A 27381-nucleotide genomic window follows, 5' to 3' on the forward strand; every position below is an offset into this window, starting at 1 on the left:
AAAATATGCTGGCCTAGATTTCTGACCTTGTAATAATACATCTGGAGGACGCCAATTCAGGAATGTTGTTTTAGAGATTTTGTTCTAATCATTCACACAAAATACAGTAAATTGGCGCATATCAACTTTGTTAGCTTCAAGATGGGTGGACTTCAAATTCTAGGAGTTGAAGTCCTTCCATCTTGAAGCTGCCAAGGTTGAGAAAATAATGAAGTAAATAATTATATGAATAGGTGGGCTTTGTAAAATCAGGAGAGGCAATCTGAGGCTAATAAACCTTGCAAAGAGAGCATTTTGGAGAAATGGCATCTTTGTCGTATTTTAAATTCCTATTTGATGGTAAATGGACATGTGGAACAGGATTGATGTTGAAATATTTGCACTGAGTGATCTTAACTGATTAACCATCCAAACGGGAGGAGGGGGGCATAAACTCATACAGGGAAATGCCTAATTTCTTATTTGTTGTCCTCAATAAGCATAGGTCACTTTTCTAAAGGAATAGTTCTGTACTGAGCATTGTTGACAGTAATAATTAAGCTATCTTCCTTTTCATTTAAGGATAATTCTTAAACTGATAAATTTAGAAGCAGATTCCTGTTACAGTAATTCTTGAAATCAGCATCCAAGCAGAGCAAAAGTGAAAAGCTGAAGACAATTTGGCTTTCTTAGGCCAATGTGCTGGCTTCCTTCATATTTTCTAAGGAGAAAAAAGAAGAAAAAATGTGAATGGTAACCACACTAGTTAAAGAAACAAAACTATTATTTATAAGTCTGAATCTAGCTTGGTCTCTAAAGTGGGAAAGTCCACATCATATTTTCAAGATACCAAACCAATCATGTTTTAATCATATCCTATGGATTACTGTAGCATTATTCAACTAACCCATGTATTTGCCACAAGCTCCTTTTATTCTGACCTTTTCCCCTTCAAGTTATTCTAAACGACATTTATTTAATGCACAGCTCTAAATATTTAAGGTGCCAGTTCAATAAATTTGATGAAACCAATTCAAGGAAGTTGCTTGTTTAGGTTTTATATCTGTACATCTGTTCTTCACACATGCATATAGTTTAAAAAAAAACTGTTGTTCCAGCATTATGAAGCACAAAGACATTTATATGTTCTGCAATCTAGTTGGACATGCATCTAAAACATTATAAGCATGGAATCTGTGAAATCTACACATCCAGCAGTGTATTAGGCCAACTGGACGTAACCAAGATATTTTTCCCCTTTTCTTCAGAATAACATTTGAACTGCAGTTCTTTATTGCATGGTAGGTATTTGTAGCTAATGTAAGACGCAAGTTGCTACTACTAGCCTTGATATCGCTACACCATTTCTGAATCAGAGGTGGGCAGCATTAGCTGGGAAATGAGTATGGTTAAAGAGTTATGGAACTTACAGCATGTCCTTTATAGCTATGGAGCTTATGTCCTTTATAGGGGTGTGCATAAGTAGGGGCATGCATAAGCACATCAGCGTGCCTAACGTCCCAGTCCTACTGTCCCCATGTATTTACACCCATTTCCTGTGTTCTTATTCATGTTTATTCTTATTCCTGTTACCTTGTACATGAGTGACTAACTAAATAAATAAAACAGATCTTTATAGCCCTAAGCCAAGCCCTACTTAACCTGGTCTCTCCATATAGCTGGGATTTCAAGACAGTTCCTAGCCAGCAAGCCAAAGAGCGTGAAAACAACATCCAGCCATCTAAAGGGTATTACGTTGAGGTAGGCTGCCGTGGCTATCTGTAGCTAAGCATTTTGGGAAGCAGGATACTGCCCTAGAGCAGGAGTCTCCAACCTTGGCAACTTTAAGACTTATGGACTTCAACTCCCAGAGTTCCTCAGCTAGTTCCCAACTAGTTCCACAAGTCTTAAAAGTTGCCAAGGTTGGAGACCCCTGCCCTAGGGAGCCCTCTGCACAGATAGAACAGGGTTCTCCTCAAGTCACCTGAAAAGATCCATCAGTTTTGGTCTCCGGAATAGGTCACATTCTCAGGATCCAAAATGCCTGCAAAGACAAAATATTCACACATTTAAATAAAGAGATTAAAAACGTCTATTTCTTAATTTGAAAAAATCGATTAGTGCAGCAAATATTACCTCCTTGGGAGGCTTTAGTTGCAGGGAGGCGGTGAGTGGGGTGGGCTGGTGGTTCAGTGTGACCAGCTATTCCTATAAATAATAAATAAATGTTTTACAAAGTTAAAAAACTACAAATTTAAAGAAGAAGAAAAGGAATACAAGAGAAAAGAAAAAAAAGATATAAAGAAGTGGCTTCTGATCTTTACAGCCATTATAAATGCATTTATATGTTGTCCTCCATCTCTATAGTTCTATCATCGCTTCCTTCTTTCCATATTCTTTTTTTCTAATCCCATAAATCCCAAATTACATATTTTCCATTTTCATACAAAAAAAATCAATTAAGGGTGTTTAGTCACTAAGAAATGTAGCTGTCTTTTCCCTAATCAAATCCCTATATCTGCAAATGTTCTTATCTTTACCAACATTCATTTATTGTGTGTATTTCAGAATCTTCAGCTGTTCCTTTTCCAGGAACTTTGCAACTGACTCATTGTTTAAACCTGGGAGGAAGCTGTCGGCTTTTTAAAAAGCCTCCTGATCCTCTAGAAGCTTTTATTGGCAAACAAATACTAGCTTTTCTCTGATCAGAGTATACCTATAATCCTAGTTTAGCTTGTCTATTAACCAACAATCCCTCCCTTTTTTCTAACAAAATAACAGTCGGATGGGATCTTGTAGGTCATCTAGTCCAACCTGCCCAAGCAGGAGGCCCTATACCATTTCTGACAGCTGGCAGTCCAGTCTCTTCTTGAAAAGCTTCTAATGATGAAAGTCTCACAACTTCTGAAAGCAAGCAGTTCCATTGGTCGAGTGTTCTCCCTGTCAGAAAATTTCTCCTTATTTCTTGGTTGAATCTCTCCTTAATCAGCTTCCATCCATTATTCCTTCTCTGGCCTTCAGGTGCTTTGGAAAATAGGTTGACCGCCTCCTCTCTGGGGCAGCCCCTCAAGTATTGGAACACTCCTATCATGGTCTAGATCAGGCATCTCCAACCTGCGGCCCACATACAACCCTGAACAGCCATTAATGCAGCCCCAAGATGTAAACTTTTAACATTACGTGATTTTTAGCTATATTTTTCATGACTCAATTGCACAGTAGTCAAGTATGGACTATGACCTATGAGGGTATGAACGCTCTGTAGACGAGGGCACTGAGCCATGTTATCTTCACCTCCCATGCCCACCACACATAGTCGAATAGAAATCCATGTGCGTCAGACATTGCATTTGCTTGTGCAGCTTGGCAAGTAAAATGCAATGGTAACAAATTATATGTGTGTGATAATATAATGTGTGTGTGTGCCTGTGAAGACAGACGTTTATTAATCCAGCAAAAAAAAAATTCATAAGTTTTTTGTTGGGAAGCATACATGTAAGTTTTCTGATTTAATCACTACACTTGGGTTTACTGCATTAATTCGTAAAATAATAAGTTAAAATAGCTTTTTGGCAACTGTGGTAGAGTGGTGCAAAAATTAATTAAATAGTTCTTTGCTCATCATATTGATATAATTACATATGCTCCATCACTAATACTAGGAAAATAAATGTTTTTTTTAATGAAAGCACAGCTTCAACATCCTGTCAAAATAACCCAGAACCATAAAAAAAAAATTGAGAAAGAGTTTTCAGCGAAAAATGGAGAGTTGAATACTTTTTTGTCAAAACAAATAATAAGGCACTATGCTTAATTTGCAGGGAACTGTGTCAGTTTTAAAGATTACAAATTGGAAATACATGTAAAACATGCTGCCAAATTCGATGCATATCAAGAGATGTTTTGTAAAAACAAAATAGCAGAACTGAAAAAAGTTTGTCATCTAACCATTTTTTAAACAAATTTACAACTAATTTGATAGTTATGTGGTAGAAAATCTGGTCGCAAAAAAATCAAAACCATTTACTAATGATGAGTTTATTAAGCAATTTATGGAAAGTATGGCAGAAATAATTTATCCTAGGGTTTTTTTTAATGGATTTTTCTAAAATCAGTTTGTCTCACTGTACTATAGCCAGGCAAATTGCAAAAAAATAGAAAATTATATCTTTCCCTATCGAAAGAGATTTGGAGAGTAAAGTTAGTAATTTCAAATTTTATGCTTGGAAGTAGATAAAGTAGTAATGCTAAAAGTATGACTCAATTTGCCATTTTTATTAGGGGTACTGATAACAAATATAATCTCACTGAAGAAAAATGGCTTTAGTACCATTAAAAAACACAACTAAACTTGATTTACCTCAAGCAACAGAAATTACGTTAAAGTGATTTTAAAAAATATATATTTGCTAACAAATCTGGTATAGCTACTGATAGTGGTCTGGTTAGGGTTGGTTTTTTTTTTAAAAAAAAAGCATTTATAAAACTAATAGAAGACAATGCAATTGCTGGCAGCAACTCATATTTGATGAAATACCATTGCATTGTGCATCAAGAAAACGTATGCACAAAAGCTTTAAAAATGGATGGGGCCATTCATTCAAGTGATGATGGGCATGGGGCGTATAGATGGAAGCCAAAGGGCAGGCCTTTGCAGGGGAAGATGCCACCTATGCTTAAGACCAGTGGCGTGTTCCAGCCCTCTGAACTCACTCCCAGACCCTCTCAGAGATGTACCCTGGGGGAGTTTGGCACCAACCAAGGCCACAGGACAGGGGGAGTGGCAGTTGTCATTCGAGAATCTCTTTTGGCCTTCAGGGACCATGCTCCCCACGTTTCCAGATGGGAGACCCTGTTTCTGAGACTAGGCTTCCAGGATCAAATGGGAGTGTTGCTGCTGTACCAGCCTCCCTGGTGTGCAGCAACCTCCCTGCCTCAGCTACTGGAGGCCAATCGGCTTCCAGGTGCAATTCAAGGTGTTGATTATTATCTTTAAAGGTCTCTAAAGCAGGGCTGTCAATTATATTTCTAATTGTCAAACTCCAGGCCCGGAGGCCAGATGCATCATGTGCTGGCCATGCCCACGCCTGGTTTAGCGAAGGGGAGGGGGGAAATCCCGATATGTCATGTGACGCCATCATGACAACGTGAGTTTGACATCCCTGCTCTAAAACATGAATCCAGGATATCTGTGGAACCACCTTTTCCCAGTGGGATATCCCAGTGGGATATTTGTGGAACCACCTTTTCCCAGTGGGATCCCATTCATGCTGCAAAGGGGTCTACTGCAGATCCCATCAGCCAAGGCATTTGACTGGTAAGATCCAAGAGAAGGTCTTTTTCTGCCATGGCTCTCTTCTTTGGAATATCTTGCACAGGAGGTAAAATCTGCCTTCTCTTTTTTTAGCCTTCAGAAAATACCTTAAAACGTGGCTATGGGGCCCTGAAGGGAAAGCTGTTGGCTGGAGGTGGTTGGTAGTGCATGAACAGAGAAGGCACTCCCACTTCTCCACTCCAAACCTATGGATTTTTAGTTTAATCTTTATATGTTCTTATATTTCTAATTGTCTGGATATTTGTATCACACAGTAAGCAACTCAAAGTTGCTTCAGACTGCAAGATGGGTGGCAAGCGAATTTAATATTCATAAGCATAACCATCGCATGAGTAACTCTCCTCATTGATAGCAAGCAGAAAGAAGCTCTTTACCAGTACAGTCTGGACGTCCTTGGATTTTAGTGCCCTCAATTTTGGTGCCATTTTTGTAGACACACCAGCAATAGCCGGTGCTGGAATGGCACTGCATAGGCAGATAGTTCCCCTTTTTATCACACTGGGCACAGAATTTTCCTGGATGGACACCTTTAACACACTCTTCCTTCTGGCACTTGGTTTTCCCTTTAAAAAAAAAACGGGGGAGAACCAAGGAAATGTTAATATTTATAGCTGATTGCCAGTACTCTTTCCGTCCTTTTAAAGCACTTATAAATCACAATAATCACATCCCTTGCCTTCAGAAGAGCACATATGATGATACAGAATGCATGGCCTTTAGTGCAGGTTGTGGCGCAAACTCCCCTCAGCCTCACCCAGCAAGGACAATAACAGAACAACAAGAGTTGGAACGGATCTTGGAGATCTTCTAGTCCAACCCCCTACTCAAGCAGGAAACCCTATACTATTTCAGAAAAATGGCTGTCCACGAATGGCCAGGAATGGTTGGAGTTGTCAAATATCTAGGACAAGGCTGTCAAACTCGTGGGCCACGGGCCAGATGCATCATGCACTTGGTCACGCCCGGTTTTAGCGAAGGGGGGAAAGTCATGATACTTCATGTGACAATGCCATGACAACGCAAGTTTGACACCCCTATCTAGGATATGTGATCCTGGACAAATCAGAGTTAATGACTGCAGTGGTGTATGATAGATTAGAAGTAGTTGTGGACTTTCTATGAGTTAATTACAACAATTGATTGTTAACAGAGGACTTTAAAGTTTAGCTTTGCTGTTGCGGTTACCTATTAAGGGTTCTTTTTTTACAGTAGATAGTTGTCACATTGGTTGGGCAAATAGACTTGTGGAAGCTCATAAACTGTGGGCCTGTTTTGCAAGGGGGAAACTATTGCTCCTTCCGTGTTAAGCTCAAGACCCACCTTTTTCAAATATCTGGCCTGGCCCAACCATAACTTCGTTACGCTCCTGAGGGGTTTTTAATTTAGCAATTTTATTTAGGGGATTTTAAATTGTGTTTTAACTGTGTTTTTAGCTGTGTTTACTGTCTTTCACTTACAAGTCTTCTCTCCTCCATGCACAAATGTAATTGTCCTTGTTTCTCGTATGTATGTGTGTCCTATGTGTATTTTATCCTTTTGATTGTACGCCGCCCCGAGTCCTTCGGGAGAGGGTTGCGGCTAATCAAATAAAATTTGATTGATTGATTGATTGTTGAAATATATTTATCAGTATTCAGCTAGAGGGGAATAATATGCGTGTATGTTTTTTGTTGTTGTTTTATGTCCGTTTTTGTCTTGTTTATCATTTTGCCTTGTCCTTTTTTTTTTCTTTTGGAGTTTGTATTTTAACTTGGGATATAAATTTCAAAAAATAAATAAATATGAGGAGTGGTGGCAGTTGTACTTCAACTATGTCTGAAGAGATGCCGTTCTCCACTGCTGGTGTAATTAAATATGATAAATTTATATATTGAGCTTAATTCAGAAATGAAGTGTTTCTCGGAATGTGGCACAACTCCATGCCAGAAAGCCAGTCCCTCAGGGAGAAGCATTCAATAGAGCTTTCCCAAGGCTGGTGGGGCTTTTGCATACACAATACACATTAGAAGGGAAGGGCGCAACCGAGTCTACTGTATAGCCATCGCATCACACATAAGCAGCCTGCAAGCTCCAAGTAAAGTTTTAACATATGGCTTGGCTGACTGTGTCGGCTACTCCTTAATCATCAAAACATGTTCCATTGCAGCTACAACAAAGGAAAGGGAAGGGTAAGGAAATAATGCTTTTTGTAACAATATGCCACTTTAATTAGGACAGCTATTTCATTGGGATGGCTCCCAAGGAAGCCATTTAGCCTAATGAGAGCAAACACTAATGAGTAGTCTAATGGAGGTAGTATTAATATAAATTCTGCTAATGGGGGCAGTAGTTGATGACTGCTGGGTGGCTAATTGATCTGAAAACCTCAGCCACTGGGTTTGATTTCAAAAACTGCAGAAATCACAGAAGGAAGAATTCTTCTTAAACACAAGATTGGTGCTCAAGTTAGTTGCATAAAGTTACTGAATTTACTGAAGCATTATTGAGTCATTTATGGAGGGGAATTGCTGAAATGCCTCAGATGTTCCCGTGGGTTTTAAATTATATTGAAGAGGCTCTTAATTTGCACCTTGGGTCTTCCTTCCTCCAGATGCAACTTCTAGTTTGTAACTGAAGTATTAAATGAATCATTTATTGCTGTGTATGTGTGTGTGAAGGGAGGGAGGGAGAGAAAACACATTCTTTGTTTGGTGACTTCCAGTGCTTTCTCTTCTCTTTCCATCTAAGGCAGGGTGTCCAAACTTGGCAACTTTAAGACTTGTGGACTTCAACTCCCAGAATTCCCCTGGCTGGGGAATTCTGGGAGTTGAAGTCCACAAGTCTTAAAGTTGCCAAGTTTGGACACCCCTGATCTAAGGTCTGGGCTCTACAGCATGTAAAGCTCATCAACCAACCAGGATCAATAGGTTAACAGGTAGTCCTCGACTTAAGACCACAAGTGAGGCCAAATGTATGTTGTTAAGCAAGTTTGCCCCATTTTACAACTTTCTTGCCACGGTGGTCAAGTGAGCCACTACAATAGTTAAATTAGTCAAACAGTTGCCAGGTGAATCTGGCTTCTTCATCAGCACGTCAGAAGGCTGCAAGAGGAGATCACCTGACCCCAGGATGCTCCAAGCATCATAAATATGAGTCAATTCTGATCACAGGACCGTGGGGATGCTACGACGGCCATAAGTGTGCAAACTGGTCATCAGTCATTTTTTTCAGTGCCGTTGCACCTTTGAATGGTCACTAATCAAACTGTTGTAAATCGAGGACTACCTGTACTGTGTACATTCTGCCCATTGCCTCTTCTTTGTAGAAAGGCAAGGAGTTTCAGCTACAAAAGATTCCCAAGTCAGAGTTCCGGTTCCGGCGGCGGCGGCGACGGGCAGCTCTTTGCCCGCTCCGGCTCCCCGGTGGGCTTCCCCACTCCTTGGGGGGCACAGGACACCCCGCAGAGGACTCCTGCAGCGGCGGCGGCCGGCGGGAGGTCTCTCGCGCGCCCAAGGCACCGGGGAGCAAGCTTGGAGGGCGCTTCGCGTTCCTACGCCTCGTGCCTCGCGCCTCGCTATAAGCCGACTGGAGAATGCAACAATTGAAGGAAGCAGCTGCAGTGCGGTGAGGTTGCTTCTCTCTTCATCCCTTATTCTGCATGAAGATTTACTCAGCCTTTTAAAACTTTAAAATAACTTTCGGAGCATTTTGGAGGTGCGGCTGGAGGGAGGGTTCCCCCCCCCCTTGGACAAGCGGCGAGGAACAATTTTGCTCTCAGCCCCCGGGGAAGGAGGAGGGGGGAGAGCCAACGAATGAAGCCTCACTTAGGCTGAGATGATTTTCTTTTCAATTTAATCCTACATATTACAATGATTTGAGGACTTTTGGAACTTTTTAAAACTTTGTTATGCCTCTGTGCCCAAAACTGGCAGGGCAAGATGGCACACTTCCGTTGTCTTTATGAACTCTGAAACCTGACTCCACCTTTAAAATTCAGGCTTCCGGTCTTTGTCTCCGTGTCTCCCAGAGGAATCTCTTGTGGATTGGTATTTTTTAAACCTTCTAGGGGAAATTTTCTATCTATTGCCAGACTTATTGGAGAGACTCTCTTCTGCCTGGTTCTTCTGCTCCCGGATTCACCTGGCTATCCTTCTTTTCTAACTGTTTACTTCATATTTGGACTGAACTTCTAACGTTATAAAGGATGGCATCCAAAAGACCCCCTCCTGGAAAACCTGGCTTTGCCACTTCCGTTCCAACATCCGCAACATCCAGTCCAGCCACACAGTCAAAGATAACAGAACTGATGCAACATAAGACTACAGAGATGGACTTTCAACAAATGCTTCAACAAATTTTACAGGGCCAGGAGGAAATCAAGAAACAGCTAAGGGAAATGAAAGATGAAATTAAAGAAAATCAAGCCCAAATATATAAGAACTCACAAAGACTGAATCTTGTGGAAGGGGGGGTGGAGGAGGTGAGGGGGGGGGTAGAAGCTGTGCAGAAAGGGAACAAAGATCTTGACATCCAACAGATGAAAATAGAATTTGAGAGAATGTCCTATTACCTTAGATTTCAAAATGTTATAGAAGAAGATGGGGAAAACATAAGGGACATCATGATAAACATCCTGGCTGACTACACACATAAAGAAAAACAACAGATGGGGTGGGACATAGACCTGGTTTATAGAGTGAACTCAGCTTATGCTAGAACTCACAATGTACCCAGGGAGGTTCACATTAAATTTCTTAGAAAAAGCACAAGAGATGAAATTCTGGGTGTACAAAGGGGGCAAGCATTGACATACCATGATATGGAGATAACCATTCTGAAGCAGATCCCTAAGAAGATTAGAGAAAAAAGGAAGAATTATTCGCAATTAGCGAATAAATTATACCAGAAAGGGGTGTGGTTTAGATGGTTGATGCCTGAAGGTATGCTGATATTCTGGGAGGAGACAAGAATTAGAATCAATTCACCCATAGAGGCGCAGGCCTTTATGGAAAAAAACAGAACACTCCTAGAAAAAACACGAGACACTACAGCGGACACGCAGGACACGGGAGGGGCCAGAGCTCTGCCAGTGGAGGGAGATGGGGCAATAGCAAGAAGACTCAGATCACAAAAATAAACAAGAAAATCATATTATTATAAACTGACCGAAAGTGATAATGGAATTATATCTGGATTTTATATTGTAATGTCTAATCTGATTGAATTTAGTAACAGAACTAATATGCTGATTGTAATCAATTATATACCAATGCATTATATATATATGTATACTATGAGTATGGAGAGAGGGGCGCCTGTCACACTCTGCAACTGCCATAATTTGTATACCTGTCCATTTACCCTTTTCCCTATAAATGTTGAAAAACCAATAAAAAATTTTGTTGAAAAAAAAAAAAGATTCCCAAGTCAAGCACCCCAGCAGTAGTAAAACAATCAGTACTGCATAAATAGCTTGTTCCAAAATTAATTTGTATTAATTGATCCAAAAGACCAAACCCCCCCTCCCCAAATGATGTCCAATGTGTTCAAAGCGGTTTCTTCAATGGGTGTTAGGGAGCCCTGACAAAGAAGATGGGATGACAAGAGAAAACAGTGGCTTGGCCATTGTTTCCATGTTATAGAATAGAATAACAGAGTTGGAAGGAACCTTGGAGGTCTTCTAGTCCAACCCCCTGGCTAGGCAGGAAACCCTATACCGTTTCAGACAAATAGCTATACAACATCTTCTTAAAGACTTCCAGTGTTGGGGCATTCACAACTTCTGGAGGCAAGCTGTTCCACTGATTAATTGTTCTAACTGTCAGGAAGTTTCTCCTCAATTCTAAGTTGCTTCTCTCCTTGATTAGTTTCCACCCATTGCTTCTTGTTCTACCCTCAGGTGCCTTGGAGAATAGTTTGACTCCCTCTTCTTTGTGGCAACCCCTGAGATATTGGAACACTGCTATCATGTCTCCCCTAGTCCTTCTTTCTCTACCCTTATGATCCTTCTTGTTCTCTTGCTCACTGGGATCAGCCCTAATCTGCTACTGACATGGACTCTTGATAAATGTAGGGGTCTAATAAAGACGGACATTTTCTTCCCAACTTAAGACACTGGCCAATTTACATCAAGAAGGGATTTGAAATTTATACACAATGAGTTATACCCAAACGGCAATATTGCTTGGCACATCGTTCAGTAACCCCCCTGGATAGATTGTTCTCAGAAATAAATTGTTGAAGGGCCAAAGGCAAATGGTTTATTTTGTGCAAAAAGGAACCGAAAAGGACAGAATAACGCACTGATATAATTTTACAGCTGGCAATAAGAATACTGAATTCAACCAACATTGGCAAGAAGAGAGGAGCCGTACCCTTGGCGTCAATTAAAAAAATGTTTGCATCTTAAAAAGCCTTCTGGACAGAGCATTGGCTTCGAGTGAAGGGCCTGCCTTGGCTTGTTTGAGAATAGAACCAAGCTTTCATCTAGTTCCCACACATTATTCTGTCTGGGAAGGAAGTTTCTCCTCTTCCAACTCTCCATCCCAACTAGTTTGGAAGATGGGAGGACCGCGTAGGATGGAGAGCTGCAACTTGACAAGGAATTTGTGGAAATGGCAAAATTCCCTTTGCAACAGAACAAGAGATTTTCATTTACAAGATCATTTTCTTTTAATGACTCCATAACCCCTTGTGGGGTGGAGTCTGGGCAACTGAATGGAGCTAAGTGTTTAGTAGCCGGATGCCCTTCCTGTTGCCAATGCAGAGTTTTGTTCAGCAGATATATCCTCATTGTGCCCAGAGAGAAAAATATCTGCCTCTACGGAGGATCGAACTCACAGCCTCCTGGTTGTGAGGCAAGAGCTCCACCTCTAGGCCACCGCACCACTCATTTGAATTTACAAGAAGGTGCCTTTGAATTCTTTCATAGAACATGGGGCTTCCTTCGAGTAAAAGAAAGAAAAAAGCAGCTCAAGGCTGACTCAGCCTTCCATCCTTCCGAGGTGGGTAAAATGAGGACCCAGATTGTTGAGGAAAATATGCTGACTCTGTAAACTGCTTAGAGAAGGCTGTAAATCACTGTGAAGCGGTATATAAGTCTAAGTGCTATTGCTGATTGGACGCACTTCAACCAAAGGCATCTTCCTGCAATTGGCTTTCTTCAATACCATAGTGCTATGTACAGGTAGTCCTCAACTTACAACCACAGCTGAGCCCAAAATTTCTGTTGCTAAGCTGTTGCTAAGCTCTGTTGCTGTTAGTGAATCACTGCAGTTGTTAAGTGAACCACGTGTTTGTTAAGTGAATCTGGCTTTTCCCATTGACTTTGCGTGTTAGAAGCCAGTTGAGAAGGTTGCAAATGGTGATCACACAACCCCAGGGCTATGCAATTGTCATAGACACAGGCTGGTTGCCAAGGGCCCAGGTTTTGATCACGTGGCCATGAGGAGGCTGCAATGGTTGTAACGGTGAAGAACGATCATAAGTCAGTTTCCTCAGTGCTATTGTAACTTCAGATGGTCACTAAACGAATGGTTGTAAGTCGAGGACTACCTGTACGGTACTGATCCTAAACTATGAAATAAGCAAAGCTACATAGGATGGGACCAGGGGGGGGAGAGACAAACCCTCTAACCTTTCTGCATATACTCATTATTTAACTTTCCTCACAGAGCTTGGGAATGCCTTCTAGTATATTGTTGCTGTTCCTACTCATTTCCTACACTTCTTTGGGATGGTAAGCACAAGTAGAACATGACACTTTGATCTGCTCTGAGGTGAATGGATTCATTCTTTGCTTCCAAGAATTTCATGCTTGGTTCACGCTTAAAACTTGTTTGTTTCCTACAAGTCTAGCATGCATACCTTTTTCTTCGTTATCCTCTTTTTGGGCCATTTGGAAGATCAGCCACTTGTGCATCCAGGTTTCAAACTCCTGAAAACAGACCAGATATCGTTACTGAAGGTTAATTATATTAAATTAAGGCCACTATTGTTCTGCCCCTCCTTGGTAACCCCTTGGAGAACAATCTCTCCTAAAGAGGGCTGTTAAAGGTCCATAGGAAGATGCAGATGTTTCTTATGTAAGTAGAGAGGAAGGTAGAAAAGCAGGGAATTTCTGGTAGGACTATATTTGACCCTCCTGTAGCAGTGGAATAAGGCAGTCCAAGGTCTTGGTAAGAAAATGAGGGAATCACAGAAGAGGGATGAAGATTCAGGAAAGAAAATCAGTAGCATCTAAAGAGGAGGAACAGGACTCTAGGAATGATAGAGACTTACCTTCCAGTCATTGTAACCCATGTGGATCTTCAGGTGTCCCATATTTTCCAGGAAGTTGCTTTTTAATTCAGGAAAAGTTCTGGTTGGGTTTTCTCGCTAAAGAGAGAGACATATTTACAGTACAAGAAGGGCTGTTGTTCAAGAGTACCAGGCATAGGTTCGTATGCTGATTATTATTTTTCTTTTCATTTCGGCTTATGATGTGGCTAAGCCTTTGCAGTTATGTTTAATACGTTTAGGTTTAGGATTATGCATGAATTCACATGCTCTGCTGAACTACCGAGTTTCCCCACAAATAAGACAGGGTCTTATTTTCTTTTGACCCCCAAAATAAGTGCTTGGCCTTATTTTGGGGGAGGTCTTATTATTTTTGAGGTGCAGGAGCCCCCTTAACTTCAGCCTGCAGCCCACAGATCAGCTGGTCCGGAGAGGGCCAGAAGTTCTGTCTTTGTTTCTGGCACACTCTTGCCAGCCCTAGCGTCATTGGGCCTACTGCTCTTTTTGCGGCCGCCACTAAGAGGAGCGCAGTAGATAAGGTTTACCAGAGCGGCCTCCACAAGGCTGTTCCACATGGATGGCAAGTGCATTAGAGACGCGTTGAGCATGTTCCCCCCTCCCCCCAGGAAATGGTGGGGACCGGCTACGTATGCAATTAAATGTTTTAGGGGAGGGCTTATTTTGGGGGGGAGGGTTTATTTTATCGCATGCGCTCAAAAGCCCGATTAGGCTTATTCTCAGGGGAGGTTTTTATTTTCGGGGAATCAGGGTATGATTTGTTTAACTATGACATATTAAAACAGCTGGTATCAGCTTCATGCAACATGCTTAGCCCAAATGAAGCAACAAAGTGTGTGATGACTTTGCATGTTGTATGAACCAGGTGTGAAGACTAGGCTTAGTTTACACATTATGAGCAACTTGGTTTCAGCTGTTTAATGAAGTGCCCTAATCTGTAAGATCATCTAGACAGGACTGCAACAGTTCTGTAGATTGGAACTGGATCTCCACTTGATCCCTCTGAATGGTAATTTAAAATAGAAAAGGAGTTGATGGGATAGGAGTTGCTGGCATCCCTAACCCATAGTTCTCCTCCCTCCAATTTACTTCCTAAATTCCCTTCCTTGTAAAGAACAAGGAAGCTGACCTTGATGGAGACATGCAGCTGCTACCTAAAAATGAAACATTTTTAAAGTCTAGGAACAGATGACGTTAGGAAGAGCCTTCGGCATAGACCTCCCTAATTCACTGAATTATAGGAGGAGAGAGCCAGTGTAGCACAATGAGGCTGTGGCAAGAGACTGTTATTACATCCAACCTCAGAGTAGATTTCACCTTCTTAGCTAAAGGAAGGCTAAAGCTATTGTAGAGTTTATTTCCTAGCCTGGTCTACTCAATGGCACTGACAATCTGTCTCAGTGGCATTCCAAAATCTGAATGTAACTCTCATCACAAGAAAAGCAGATAAGCCAAAGAGGTTTTGAAAATATCCATTTCACGTATCTAGCAAAATTAACTCTGAACACATGGGAATATCTAGGCTGGGGAGTGGTGCTAAAGCACACAGATCAAGCAAAAGAGGAACTTGAAATAAAAAGTACAGATCTCTTTGCACAGTTAAAGTGAGAGCACTTGGCAAGAGGAACTCTTTGGTCAGGGTCCAAAGCAGTTACACGCCTGGCTGTGAAAAACTAGCACAGAATTACAGTTTGTGCTTTGTCGTTGCAAGAGAAAAATAAATGCTAATCAACTTATCCGGAACAAACTGGTGCACCAAAAGTTTGCTTTCATCAGCAGCTTCCTTAGATCTTGGCAGAAGCTACTGCTAGGTTCTGTAAGATTCACTAAAGAAGGCCCTTCCCTCTCCCATTTTTCTTTGAGTTTCAGTTGCTCCACAGATTGTATGTATCTGCAGTCAAGGATCGTTGCTGATTCTCGTGTCTGGAGAAAACATTCAACGGTCAACTTCACTGCTTGAAAAGCAAAGTCGATTAATGAGATTTATAAAAGTAATGAAGTCTCAGATCTGATTCTAACAAGGAAAAAGGATAAAGTTTCTGCGGAAAATAGTTTAACACAGTGATGGCGAATGTTTTTGTCCTCGCCTGCCAAAATTGTGCGCACGTGCACAATAGCATGTGCACGCATGCCCCACACCCATAATGCGATGCGCCCCACCCACCTGCACATATTCACGAGACCACCCCCACACATGCACACGCTACCTCTCCCCCCCACGCATGCGTGCACTACCTTCCCCATGTAGGGAGGAGGGAGTTTTCACCCTCCCCAGGCTCCAGAGGCTTTGCTCAAGCCTCCGGGAGAATGAAAATGGCCTCCCCCGGGCTCTGGAGGCTCTCCGGAGGCTAGAAACACGCTCTGTTTTTGGTACCAGGAGGCTTCATGGAGGGCCTCCGGAGCCTGGGAAGGGTGAAAAACGGGCCAACTGGAAGTTCAAAAATGAACTTTCGGTAGGCCCGTCGGGCCTGTTTCTCACCCTCCCTAGGCTCCGGAGGCTTTCCTGAAGCCTGGGGAGGGTGAAAACAGCTTTCTCCGCCCCCCCACCCCCACCCCCGAAGGCCAAAAATTAGCTGGCCAGTGTGCACATGCACGCTGGAGCTGATGGCTTGTCTGTCGGCAGATATGGCTCCGCGTGCCACCTGTGGCACACATGCCATTGGTTCGCCATCACAGACTTAATGAATATTAGACGCTGGGTGGAAGGTAGAGGCTCAAGGAGGAGCCACAACCTTGAGAGAGAGAGAGAGTTTGAATACAGCAACATGTGGTGTACGCTGTGCCTTTTCTCTCAAGCTTTCATGCATCACTGAGTGCAGATTTGCGGGAGTACCCACAATCGGGACACAATGCTTTGTCACTAACGCAAAAGTAGCATGACGAGACCCCCCTTACCAAGAGCATGCGTTTGACTTGATCCTCGGTGCTATTAGTCAGCTTGTTTTCCATCTGCAAAAACTGTAAAAAGGAAAATAGGGATTTATACCAGGAAAGGAGAAAATTAGAAGGAATTCCCTCGACCCTTGAATTACAATAGGCAGTGATGGGGTGTGTGTATCTATTCTTGTGATCCTAAGAGAAGAAGGGAGAGACTGAGGTAATTTAAACATAATGGTTGCCTCCCTTTGTGTGTATCGATTCTAAATACACTTTGTGGGTAAAGTTCTAAACAATTCTAAATTGTGTGTAACCATGATCCATGAAAGTTTGTGGAAAAACAAACGTGTTGCCTTGAGAGTACTACATAACCCTTGGTTGAAGTGCTGTGAAAGGTGAACTTTTAAAACTAGCCAGTTTTTTATTTTTTCACAAGTTGCAGAACTGCCCATTGAAATAGTTCAAGTGGAACTATTGGGAATTCAACCAGTGATGGGATTCAAGTAATTTAACAACCAGTTCTCTGCCCTAATGACCAACTGGAGTGTGTGTGGCTCAGTGGTCATGTGACTGTGTGGGTGTGGCCAACTCAACTTGCCTCAGGTCGATGGGCGCTTCGCCTTAGCTATTACAATGTAACGGGAGAGGCAGTTTCTGTAAACAGGGCAATAAAGATTAGGCTAGAAACAACACCAGAATGTTTCTTTTCTGCCTTACAGGATTAGCCCTGTAAAGTGGAAAAAACCGAAATGAGATTTATTCTTCTGCTTAGAAAGTTAACAACCGGTTCTCCCGAATAGGTGTGAATTGGCTGAATCCCACCACTGAATACAACACAGATAGACAACAATAAGTCATGGAACGGAAAGGAGCAGTGGCCTTCAGTGTCTGTTCTATTTACCTCCGGTTCATTCAGGGCCAAAGGCATCACATTGGCCATTGCCATCTTTGGGCCTGATCTTTGGACATCTGTGGGAGGAAAGAGAGTTGTAATATACATACCGAAAGGCGTAAACACAAGAGCATTCACAAATGCCTTCTACCCTTATACTTGTGTCAAACCAGGGACATAAGAATTTGAGTCCCTGGTTGTAATCCAGACAAATCTCTGAAGCATGACAAGGGCATGTTTACCTTTGTGCATGTGTGAGTGTGTCCAATAGAAATGTTGACTGGCTTTCTTTGAGTCGGAAACCCTGTCCTTCATACCCAACCACAAATTACTTTCAAAAATCCCTTTTCCTACCAGATGGCTTTTTCCAAGCAGGATTAAATGAAGAGATCATGGCGAGCTTGTGCAACTGCAAACAAGATGCCACAAGTACACCTTGTCTAAGGTCCATCCATCATCTTTGCGCTCCGCAGCTGAAAGTAAAAGGAAGGGGTGGGGTGGGGGTAGTTGACTAACTTTTAGAGATGCTGCCGGTCAGGGAGTCCAGTTTCAGTTGCTGGGTGTTCTTGGTCAGCTTGGTGATCTGGTTGTCATGCTGATACACAAAGTAGACAGTCACAGCCTGGCCAGCGAGGAGCAAGACCCCCAGGAGAGAAAAGATAGTGTAGGCTGTCCCCTTGCTGCAAGAATTGCTGCCAAATATAAGAGGTGTGTGTCAGTACTCACCCAGCCATCCTAATGTCTGTCCCTCCCTCTCTAACCGGAGGTCCTGTACTGAAACATCTGCATTTAAGTGGTGATGAATGCACACCTGCAGGATTCTGCTAGAGTTACATGTTGCTTAGACATTTCTTCTATTTATCATGCAGAACTCTGCCTGTTGCAGAGTAATTACCAAGTTAGTTGGATAGCAGATGACTCGGTGATCCAGCCCATTATGATTTTGTTAAAAATTAGAATTATAGAGAAAGAGCAAATGAAGTCATTGCAGGTAGTCCTTGACTTGCAACAGTTCATTTAGTGACCATTCAAAGTTACAAAAAGTGACTTCTGACTGTTTTTCACACTTACAACCATTGCGGGATCCCCACGACCACGTGATCAAAATTCAGGCGCTTGATCGCTGACTCATATTTATGATGGTTGCAGTGTCATATGATTCCCTTTTCTGACCTTGTGACAAGCATAGGATATTTGATTTCCTTATTGATAGATCCCAGTTTGTGCAAGTTGGAAGAAAAGTTTCCATCTCCATCTCCTTGAGTCGGGGCTCCCCACAGGGTTATGTCTTGAGTCTGCTACTGTTCACCTGGATGACCCACGACTGCTGTGCCAAATCTGCTACGAATCATATTGTGAAGTATGCAGATGACATGGCAGTGGTGGGTCTTATCCAGGCCGACAATAGGGAAGAGGTGAAAGCTTTGGTGGACTGGTGCAATAAAAGTAACCTGGTTCTAAATGTTAATAAAACGAAGATCACTGTAGATTTTAGAAAGAGCTGACATAGTCATACTTCCCTCAGTATCAAGGATGCAGCTATAGAGGTGGCCAACAGTATTGAGTATCTGGCGGTGCAGACAATTAACAATCTGAACTAATCTCTGCACACATCATCCTTAGTGAAGCGTGCAAACCAGCATCTGCATTTCCTGTGTCAGATGAGCGTGCAACTTTCTCCTTCTGTCCTGGCCACTTTTTACAGAGACACGATTGAGAGCGTTTTCACAAACTGCAGCAATGTTTGGTTTGGCGGCTGCAGTGCCTCAGAGAGAAAGTCCATACAGAGAGTGGTAAGGACAGCCGAGATGATTGTAGGAAACTTGCTTCCCATTATTCAGGGTACTGCTTATAAGCTATGTGCTTAGAACTGAGAGCATTGTCAGAGACCTGCACACCCACTTCATGGTCTGTTTCTGTTGCTCCCCTCTGGGAGGAGGTTTTGAAATATTTCCAGCAGGACTACCAGAATATGTAACAGCTTTGTTCCCTATGCCATCTATCTGGTATAAACTCACAAGATTCTTTTTCCCCCCACTATGTATATGTACACATTTGAACTAAACTATGATGTTTTTCTGTATCATATGTGTGTGTGTGTATGTTATAATGGTTATCTTTTGAGAGCTGAATGCAACAAAACTTCATTTTAATGCATGCTGATTAGCATACATTTAAAGTGACAACAAAGTTCTGTCCTAATCTATTCTATCAGATGATCCCCTTTTGCGACACTTAACTTTCACTTAACAATTGTATCACTAATTTAACAACTGCAGCTATTCACTTAACAAATGTGGCAAGGAAGGTCATAAAATGGGGAAAATTCAAATGGCTCACTTAGCAACAGAAATATTGTGGTTGTCAACTGTGGTTGTAAGTCAAGGATTATCTGTATTTTTCCCCTTTCACCAAAGGATTAATTTTCTCATGGAAATCCCTCCCTTCCCTCCCTTTGGAAGCTGCCAAGCCTAGCCTAGCATAGAGGCAACTAAGTATACAATCTACCACCACCCTCCTGAACAAACATTGCAACATAAAGCTGTGGCTTTTGTTTTTATATGTATAACACAGATCAAAATGGATACAGTGGAATAGGCAGAAAATCACACATGGCCAATAAAAAAAGTCCCCTATCAAATTACAGAAAACCCTGTCTTCCCCTGTATCTTACCTCTCGCATAGCTCACAAAATAACCTAGTCCAAAAACAAACGTGGAAAATTCCCAAGAAACCCTTATATGATTCATTAATTTGTTGCTTGCAAAATAGAAGTTGAAAGCGAAAGCGAAGAAATGTTTGCCAGCACAACGCAACGAGTATAACAAATTTCAAGGTTTTTGTTCTGGCTACTTCCCTTGTAGGTTTGCACTTTGTGACTGCTCCAGGGAAGTCCACAGAAGGTGATTTAAAAAATAATAATAATCAAGATGTGCGACATGTAAAAAACAGGTGGAGTTTTGAACAATCAGTATATACATGTATTCACTGATTATCGAGGCAGCTACAGGCTACAGAAGGAGAACCTTTGGAATGAAAAGTCACTGTTTTTTTTAAAAAAAGATGGACATGTTTGACAACACTATCCTTGAAGAGCCTTTTCCACAATGCCAAGTTTTATATGCAGGTATTTTTTTTAAAAAAGCAATCAAGAAGAACTTTCAGTCTAAGGTTTCCGAATTAGCAGGTTAGTTTAACCTTGTAAAATATTATTAGGTCTGCTTGCTGCTAAGGTGGTCATGTTGTCTCCAAACAATTCTGGAAAAGAGGCTAAAAAATTACTTGAAATTCATAAACTGAATCCCACAGACATAATAATTGGGGGAGAGTTCTTCTGTAGGTTAAAGAATTCCACTTATGATTTAAATAATTATCATAAAAACACACTAATTGTTCAAGATTTATTTCCATCAATATCAGTAAGTTTTTAAAGGTGACAACGCCCTCCAGCTAACTGCATTCCCGGTGACTGCATACTTGGCAGCATTACTAATGTGGTTCCCTTTCTTCCAGAATGTTCTTTTAATTTCCTAATCTAGAAATACCAGGTGGTTCTCCCCAGTGGTGGCTTTCAAATTTTTTTAGAACCTCTTCTGTAGGTGTGACCTGCTTTGTGGGAGTGGCTTGCCGGCCATGTGACAGGGTGGGAGTGGCTTGCTGGCCATGTAACTGGGTGGGAGTGGCTTGCCAGCCATGTGACTGGTGGGTATGGCCAACTTGTAAAATGTGGTGAAACTCACTTAACAACGCTCTTGCTTATCAACCAAAATGTTGGCTCAGAAACTCCGGCATTTGAAGCATGCAAGTCTTAAAGCTGTCAAGTTACAAGACCCTTGCACCCCTAACCCTTTATTTAAAAAAAAACCCAGGGTGTTCAAACTTGACAGCTTTAAGACTTGTGGATTTCAACTCCCAGAATTCCCAGAATTCCTCCTCTCGCTCTTCATCTTGAAGGGCGGGGGGAGGAAGCTGGAACCGGTTGTAAACGGCACTGTAGATTTATATATTTATATATAGAAGAGGTTAGAACTGGCAGGAACCCACCCAACTTCTCCCACACCTAAGTACTACCCAGGACAGACCCTCCTTCTGAGGACTGAGTGTCCTGGTATACTCTGGGCAGGCTTCCATTTTAAATTAAGTTAGAGTGGATTCAAAAGCAGAATATACTATGGTGTGTTGCCTTGGAGAAAAAAAAACTGTAGAGAGTTTAGCATTTTAACTGCAAGTTAAACCAGCATGCACTCAGTGGGAGTTAGAAAATGTGCTCATAACTGAAGTATAGATGAGAGGTTTTTGAACACATTTCACCCTAGCAACAGCTAATCATCTGGAATCTATTAAATGATTGCTTTGATTATTGGCTTGTCTTATAGTGTCTGTGGCCAGCTTTACAGCGGTATAATTCCCTAAAAATGGTCTCCTTTATTAAGAATTATTTTTCACCATGTAAAACTTTACAGCATCTGAGGACATAATATATAACTTTTGGCACTGTAAAAAAATATAAATGTGGTTTAGAATATGAGAACTCAGATTCACATTTCTGCTGATTTACGAAGCTTTGAACATTTTACAGGACTCTTATGAAAGTAATATGGTCGAATTTTAGCTTTTCTTAAAGAAGTGATCAGATGCCTATGTAATGAATTTTGGGGATCAAAACTAAAAGTGATATTCTCCTTTTTTTAAAAAAATGTACAAAGTAGTTCTACTGGGCAGAATTAATAATAATGAAAAGCAAAGGGCAATTCGTGGCTACAAATATGTTTTAAAATGACACTTTTAATGCAAAAAAAAATTTACTGCTTAGAAAGGAACGAAAAGGACAGAGAAAGAGAAATGTGTTATATTTCCAAAGCACTATTGTAAAACAAAATTGAAAATGGTGATATATCAGAGAAAATGTATAATTCTTTGCCAGTGATTAAAAAATAGCTCCAGTACTTATTTGGTTTTAGCACATAACTTAATATATTGTTAAACAGATAACCAATACTGTGGCTTCCTTATAACCCAACTGGTTTTCTTAAGCACCAAACACAGTGTCTAAACTTTTCGGTAAGATTGAAAGATTGCCCTAGAGTGACTGTGCTAACGAAGCAAGCCCAGCATGAAAAGATTCAAGGTTAGAAATATGCCTACGCTTGAACAAGGTTTATAATCTTGTGCTAAGAATGGAATGGAATGGAATTGTGCTAAACCAAAATATGGTTGAGTTAACATATAGCGTGAACTATATTGTGATTTATAAAACATAGTTTACGACGCGGCATGACTGTAAAGCCAATTATACGTTATTCAATAAACCATAGTTGAAGACAAAAATAAGAGCAATCTAAGCAATATAACCCCACCCATGTTTATTCACCCAACCCCATGAATACAAAATGGGCTTATTTCCATAGGATTAAATGCTAGGAATTGTAAACCAACCCAGGTGGAGGGCATTGTGCATGGAAAACTGCCACTAGCCTTTGGCCAATGCACTGAGGGTCTACTTAAATGCTTGTCTTAGTTCCTTCTTAGATAGATGTTCCAGCATAGATGGTTCTAGAGACATTGGGGGTTTTGCAGAAGGACACCCCCCCCCGTTACTATGTTTCTCACCTACATCAAATGTCCCCTATTTTTCATTACGATGGGGGGTGCAATACTGGACACTCAAAACTCAGCCCAAGGAAATGGACTGAGTGGTAGCTACAAATACCTTGTTTGTTGTCTTGCAGAACCAGTTGGTGGGATAAGAATATGGTCGTCCTCCATGGTCTTTATTGCCTCAGGAGCCGAGTTGTGGCAATGTGGTTGATGGCTGGGAAATGAGAATTTTTAAAAGTTGGCTGGGCTTTTCAAGTGTTTCTTGAAAGGCAGATGAAGGAAGTGAAAGTAGAAAGTCCTAGGTAGTTGGAAATACCCTTCAATATACTGCCCACATTATTATCATAAAGGAATCTAATTGGGCATTTTTATTCTAGATTTAATTTCTAAGAGATGTCATTGGGTACTCAAATGACATCACCTGTTGGCAGGCAACCTGTGGCTGTTCTTTGTTCCATCCAACTGTTAGCGTGCAGTAGCTTTCTCAAACCAGCCTTTATCATAGTTAATGATTTTGTAGCTATTTTACTAACGAATAAAATGCTACTGGGAACAAAGCTGTGTGAGGTGTTAGGAATTTTCCTTTAAATTCCGGTCAAATAACAGTCTGAATAGATTGTAGTTCATGTTCAATTCGCACAGCTTTCTTTCAAGTTGATATTGCCTCCCTATGCTATTTCAACTATTTTGACTCTCTCCATACTCAAAATGGTGTTTCTTCCTGAGAGTACTTTTGCATGTGTTTTAATAAGTGCCAATTCACAGGAAGCTAGCATCTAGTTCAGGATCCATTCCATCCCTCAATGAGAAAGGTTTCATAGGTAAAATTCTCACAGAAAATTCAACCCCAGAACAAGGATGTAGAATTCTGAATTTTGGAAATCCTCAACTAGTACCCAACAGTTCTTATCGGCACCTTAGCAGTGCTGAAACAAATAGCAGTATGGTCATTATTTCATTCATTTTAAAATAAATTTTTGAGCTAGATCAGAGGCCCAGTTTTAATGCACTCATTTTATCCAGTGGCTTATGTTAGGCAGAAATTTAAATTTAGGCTGGAATTTGTAGTAGACTAAAATACAAAGAGATGATTGGAGAATCTGGACAGTTTCCTAATCTGTAGTATCCAGTGATGGGTTTCAAATTTTTTTAGAACCTCTTCTGTGGGTGTGGCCTACTTTGTGGGAGTGGCTTGCCAGCCATGTGACCGGATGGGTGTGGTTTGCCAGCTATGTGACTGGGTGGGCGTGGCCAACTTGTAAAATGTGGTGAAACTCACTTAACAACGCTCTTGCTTAGCAACCAAAATGTTGGCTCAGAAACTCTGGCATTGAAGTGTGCAAGTCTTAAAGCTGTCAAGTTACAAGACCCTTGCACCCCTAACCCTTTAGGAAAAAAAACCCAGGAGTGTTCAAACTTGACAGCTTTAAGACTTGTGGACTTCAACTCCCAGAATTCCTCCTCTCGCTCTTCATCTTGATGATGTACGGATGGGCGGGGGGCAGGGAGCTGGAACCAGTTCTAAACGGCATTGTAGATTTGTGGAACCTCTTCTATAGAAGAGGTTAGAGCTGGCAGGAATCCACACCTGGTAGTATCACAGTACAAGATAAATTCCAGCATCATGAATAGACTTTACTGGCCAATTGTGCTTTTCACTCATCTTCTTTCCTTTGAAGCTCTTTTTAATCTAAGATCTACTTGAGAGGGGTCCTAATCCTCAGGAGCAGTTTAAATATTCAAATCATGATTTAAATATAGTCTTTTGACAATTTTTCCCAACCAGCCAGTAGGCATACTTTAATTTATATGCTTTCTTTAATATTGATAGGGAATATTTTTCCAATGGTTACTGGATCAGCACGTTCAGTTGAGAGATTAAACCGGACCAGCAATATTCCCCTACTAAAAGTATCAGAAAATCAGCTGGTCACTGGGAAAGACATGGCAAAAGAGATGGATACATGCTCCCATTGTTTAGTGCACACATTCTGTAGCTATTATACATCACATGGTGCACACTGATCCACTAAGGCTGCCAGACATCTGAGGACAGAAGAACAACCATAGCACAAGAGAAGCGAGCGCTCCGCAAAGCCAGAGCTGCAAATGCTGGAACAATGGTACCCACACGTCTGCCCGACATGTGGCAGAACATGCCCGTATAGGTCTTACCAGCCACCTACGGACACATTGTGGACAGTCCATAACCTGATAGATGTCAAGGTCCTCTTTGAACACGATAGACAAACATCATCATGTTACTCAGACCTTTGTGGCCAGATTTTCCACCAATGCTCAATAGCCTTGAAGAAGACCTAGGGGTAACAGATAGGCTGCTTCTGAGCAAAATAGGTCTTATTAAAAGTAACTTTTCACACTTCAGAAGATAAACTTCACAAACGTGGGTGACTTCCATTCAGAACTTAAAAAGGCATGTCCCCAAATCAGATATATTTCCTGGTGCTCCAAGGAAATATTCAGATCGTTTAGAGTTTTGGGTCCCAATATCATTGTTGAGGCTGGTACTTATTCTCTTGCCTCTGGGTGGCATTTTTAGGTCAAATAATTGAGCCAAAGGGGTGAGAGGTTGGGAGTTCTTTTCAGGAGCTGCTGGTTTGGGCCACCTTGGCTTCTACTGATTTAATTTTTAAAAAAACTTTCTTTAAAAAATACAGTACAATAGCAAAGTTGGAAGGGACCTTGGAGGTCTTCTAGTCCAACCTCCTGCCTAGGCAGGAAACCCTATACCGTTTCAGACAAATGGCTATCCAACGTCTTCTTAAAGACTTCCAGTGTTGGGGCATTCACAACTTTTGGAGGCAAGCTGTTCCACTGATTAATTGTTTTAACTGTCAGGAAATTTCTCCTCAGTTCTAAGTTGCTTCTCTCCTTGATTAGTTTCCACCCATTGCTTCTTGTTCTACCCTCAGGTGCCTTGGAGAATAGTTTGACTCCCTCTTCTTTGTGGCAACCCCTGAGATATTGGAACACTGCTATCATGTCTCCTCTAGTCCTTCTTTTCATTAAACTAGACATACACAGTTCCTGCAACCGTTCTTCATATGTTTTAATCTCCAGCTACCTAATCATCTTTGTTGCTCTTCTCTGCACTCTTTCCAGAATCTCCACATCTTTTCTACATCGTGGTGACCAAAACTGAATGCAGTATTCCAAGTGTGGCCTTACCAAGGCATTATAAAGTGGTATTAACACTTCACATGATCTTGATTCTATCCCTCTGTTTATGTAGCCTAGAACTGTGTTGGCTTTTTTAGCAGCTGCTGCACACTGCTGGCTCATATTTAAATGGTTGTCCACTAGGACTCCAAGATCCCTTTCACAGTTACTACTATTGAGCAAGGTACCACCTATACTGTACCTGTGCATTTAATTTTTCTTGCCTAAATGTAGAACCTTACTCTTTTCGCCATTGAATTTCATTTTATTAGATAGTGCCCAATGTTCAAGTTTGTCAAGATCCTTCTGTATCTTAAGCCTGTCTTCTGCAGTGTTGGCTATTCCTGCCAGCTTGGTGTCATCTGCAAATTTGATGAGTTCCCCATTTATTCCCTCATCCAAATCATTGATGAAGATGTTAAAGAGTACTGAGCCTAAAACAGAGCCTTGGGGTACTCCATTGCATACTTCCCTCCATGTAGATGCAGTTCCATTGAGGACTACACTTTGAGTGCGGTTGGTCAGCCAGTTACGAAACCATCTGGTGGTGATGCTGTCCAACCCACATTCTTCTACTTTATCTAGTAGTCTACCTTATCAAATGCCTTACTGAAGTCCAAGTAAACTATAGATTCCTCTGGTCCACTAATTTTGTCACTTTGTCAAAGAATGCAATAAGATTAGTCTGGCATGATCTATTTTTGACAAACCCAAGTTGGCTTTTGGCTATTACTTTGTTTACTTCTAGGTTTTCGCTAATTCATTGCTTGATTATCTTTTCCAGAATCTTTCCTGGTATTGAGGTCAGGCTGATAGGTCTGTAGTTTCCTGGATCTATTTTTTTCCCTTTTTTGAAGATGGGAACCACATCAGCTCTTTTCCAGTCCTCTGGCAGTTCCCCAGTGCTCCAGGATCTCTGAAAGATATAGTTCAGTGGTTCTGAGATCTCATCTGCCAGTTCCTTCAGAACCCTGGGGTGTAATCCATCCAATCCTGGTGATTTGAACTAGTCTAGGGTAGATGATATTGTTTGTATCCCACTCTTCTTATGTTGGTCTATGACTTGATTGATATGTATATAATTTTCTCATTAACAACAGAGAAGTATTTTTATCACCTTTTTTCTTCCCAGTCTACTGTACAGGGGCTGGAATTCAGTGATGGCCTCTCATCCAAATACCAACTAGGTCCAACCCATTTTTTTTCAGAGAGCCTTGGTTAGTACTGCCACCTACTGATTATGTTA

At 41.3% G+C, this 27381-nt stretch overlaps 1 protein-coding gene across 1 annotated transcript; it reads right to left on the reverse strand.

The window, feature by feature from the left end:
- Positions 1 to 1963: 1963 nt before the first annotated feature.
- Positions 1964 to 23254, reverse strand: CD74 (CD74 molecule). The gene is made up of 9 exons (XM_081936998.1): positions 23068 to 23254; positions 17874 to 18049; positions 17367 to 17434; positions 16484 to 16546; positions 13574 to 13669; positions 13160 to 13229; positions 5689 to 5877; positions 2116 to 2187; positions 1964 to 2023 (listed from the first exon to the last, which is right to left on the reverse strand). The coding sequence occupies exons 1-9, from the start codon at positions 23121 to 23123 to the stop codon at positions 1977 to 1979; spliced, it is 837 nt and encodes a 278-aa protein (XP_081793124.1). The 5' UTR covers positions 23124 to 23254; the 3' UTR covers positions 1964 to 1976.
- Positions 23255 to 27381: the final 4127 nt, after the last annotated feature.

This window comes from Natrix helvetica (assembly GCF_964273705.1).
Source record: "Natrix helvetica genome assembly, chromosome: 1".
Classification (NCBI taxonomy): domain Eukaryota; kingdom Metazoa; phylum Chordata; class Lepidosauria; order Squamata; family Natricidae; genus Natrix; species Natrix helvetica.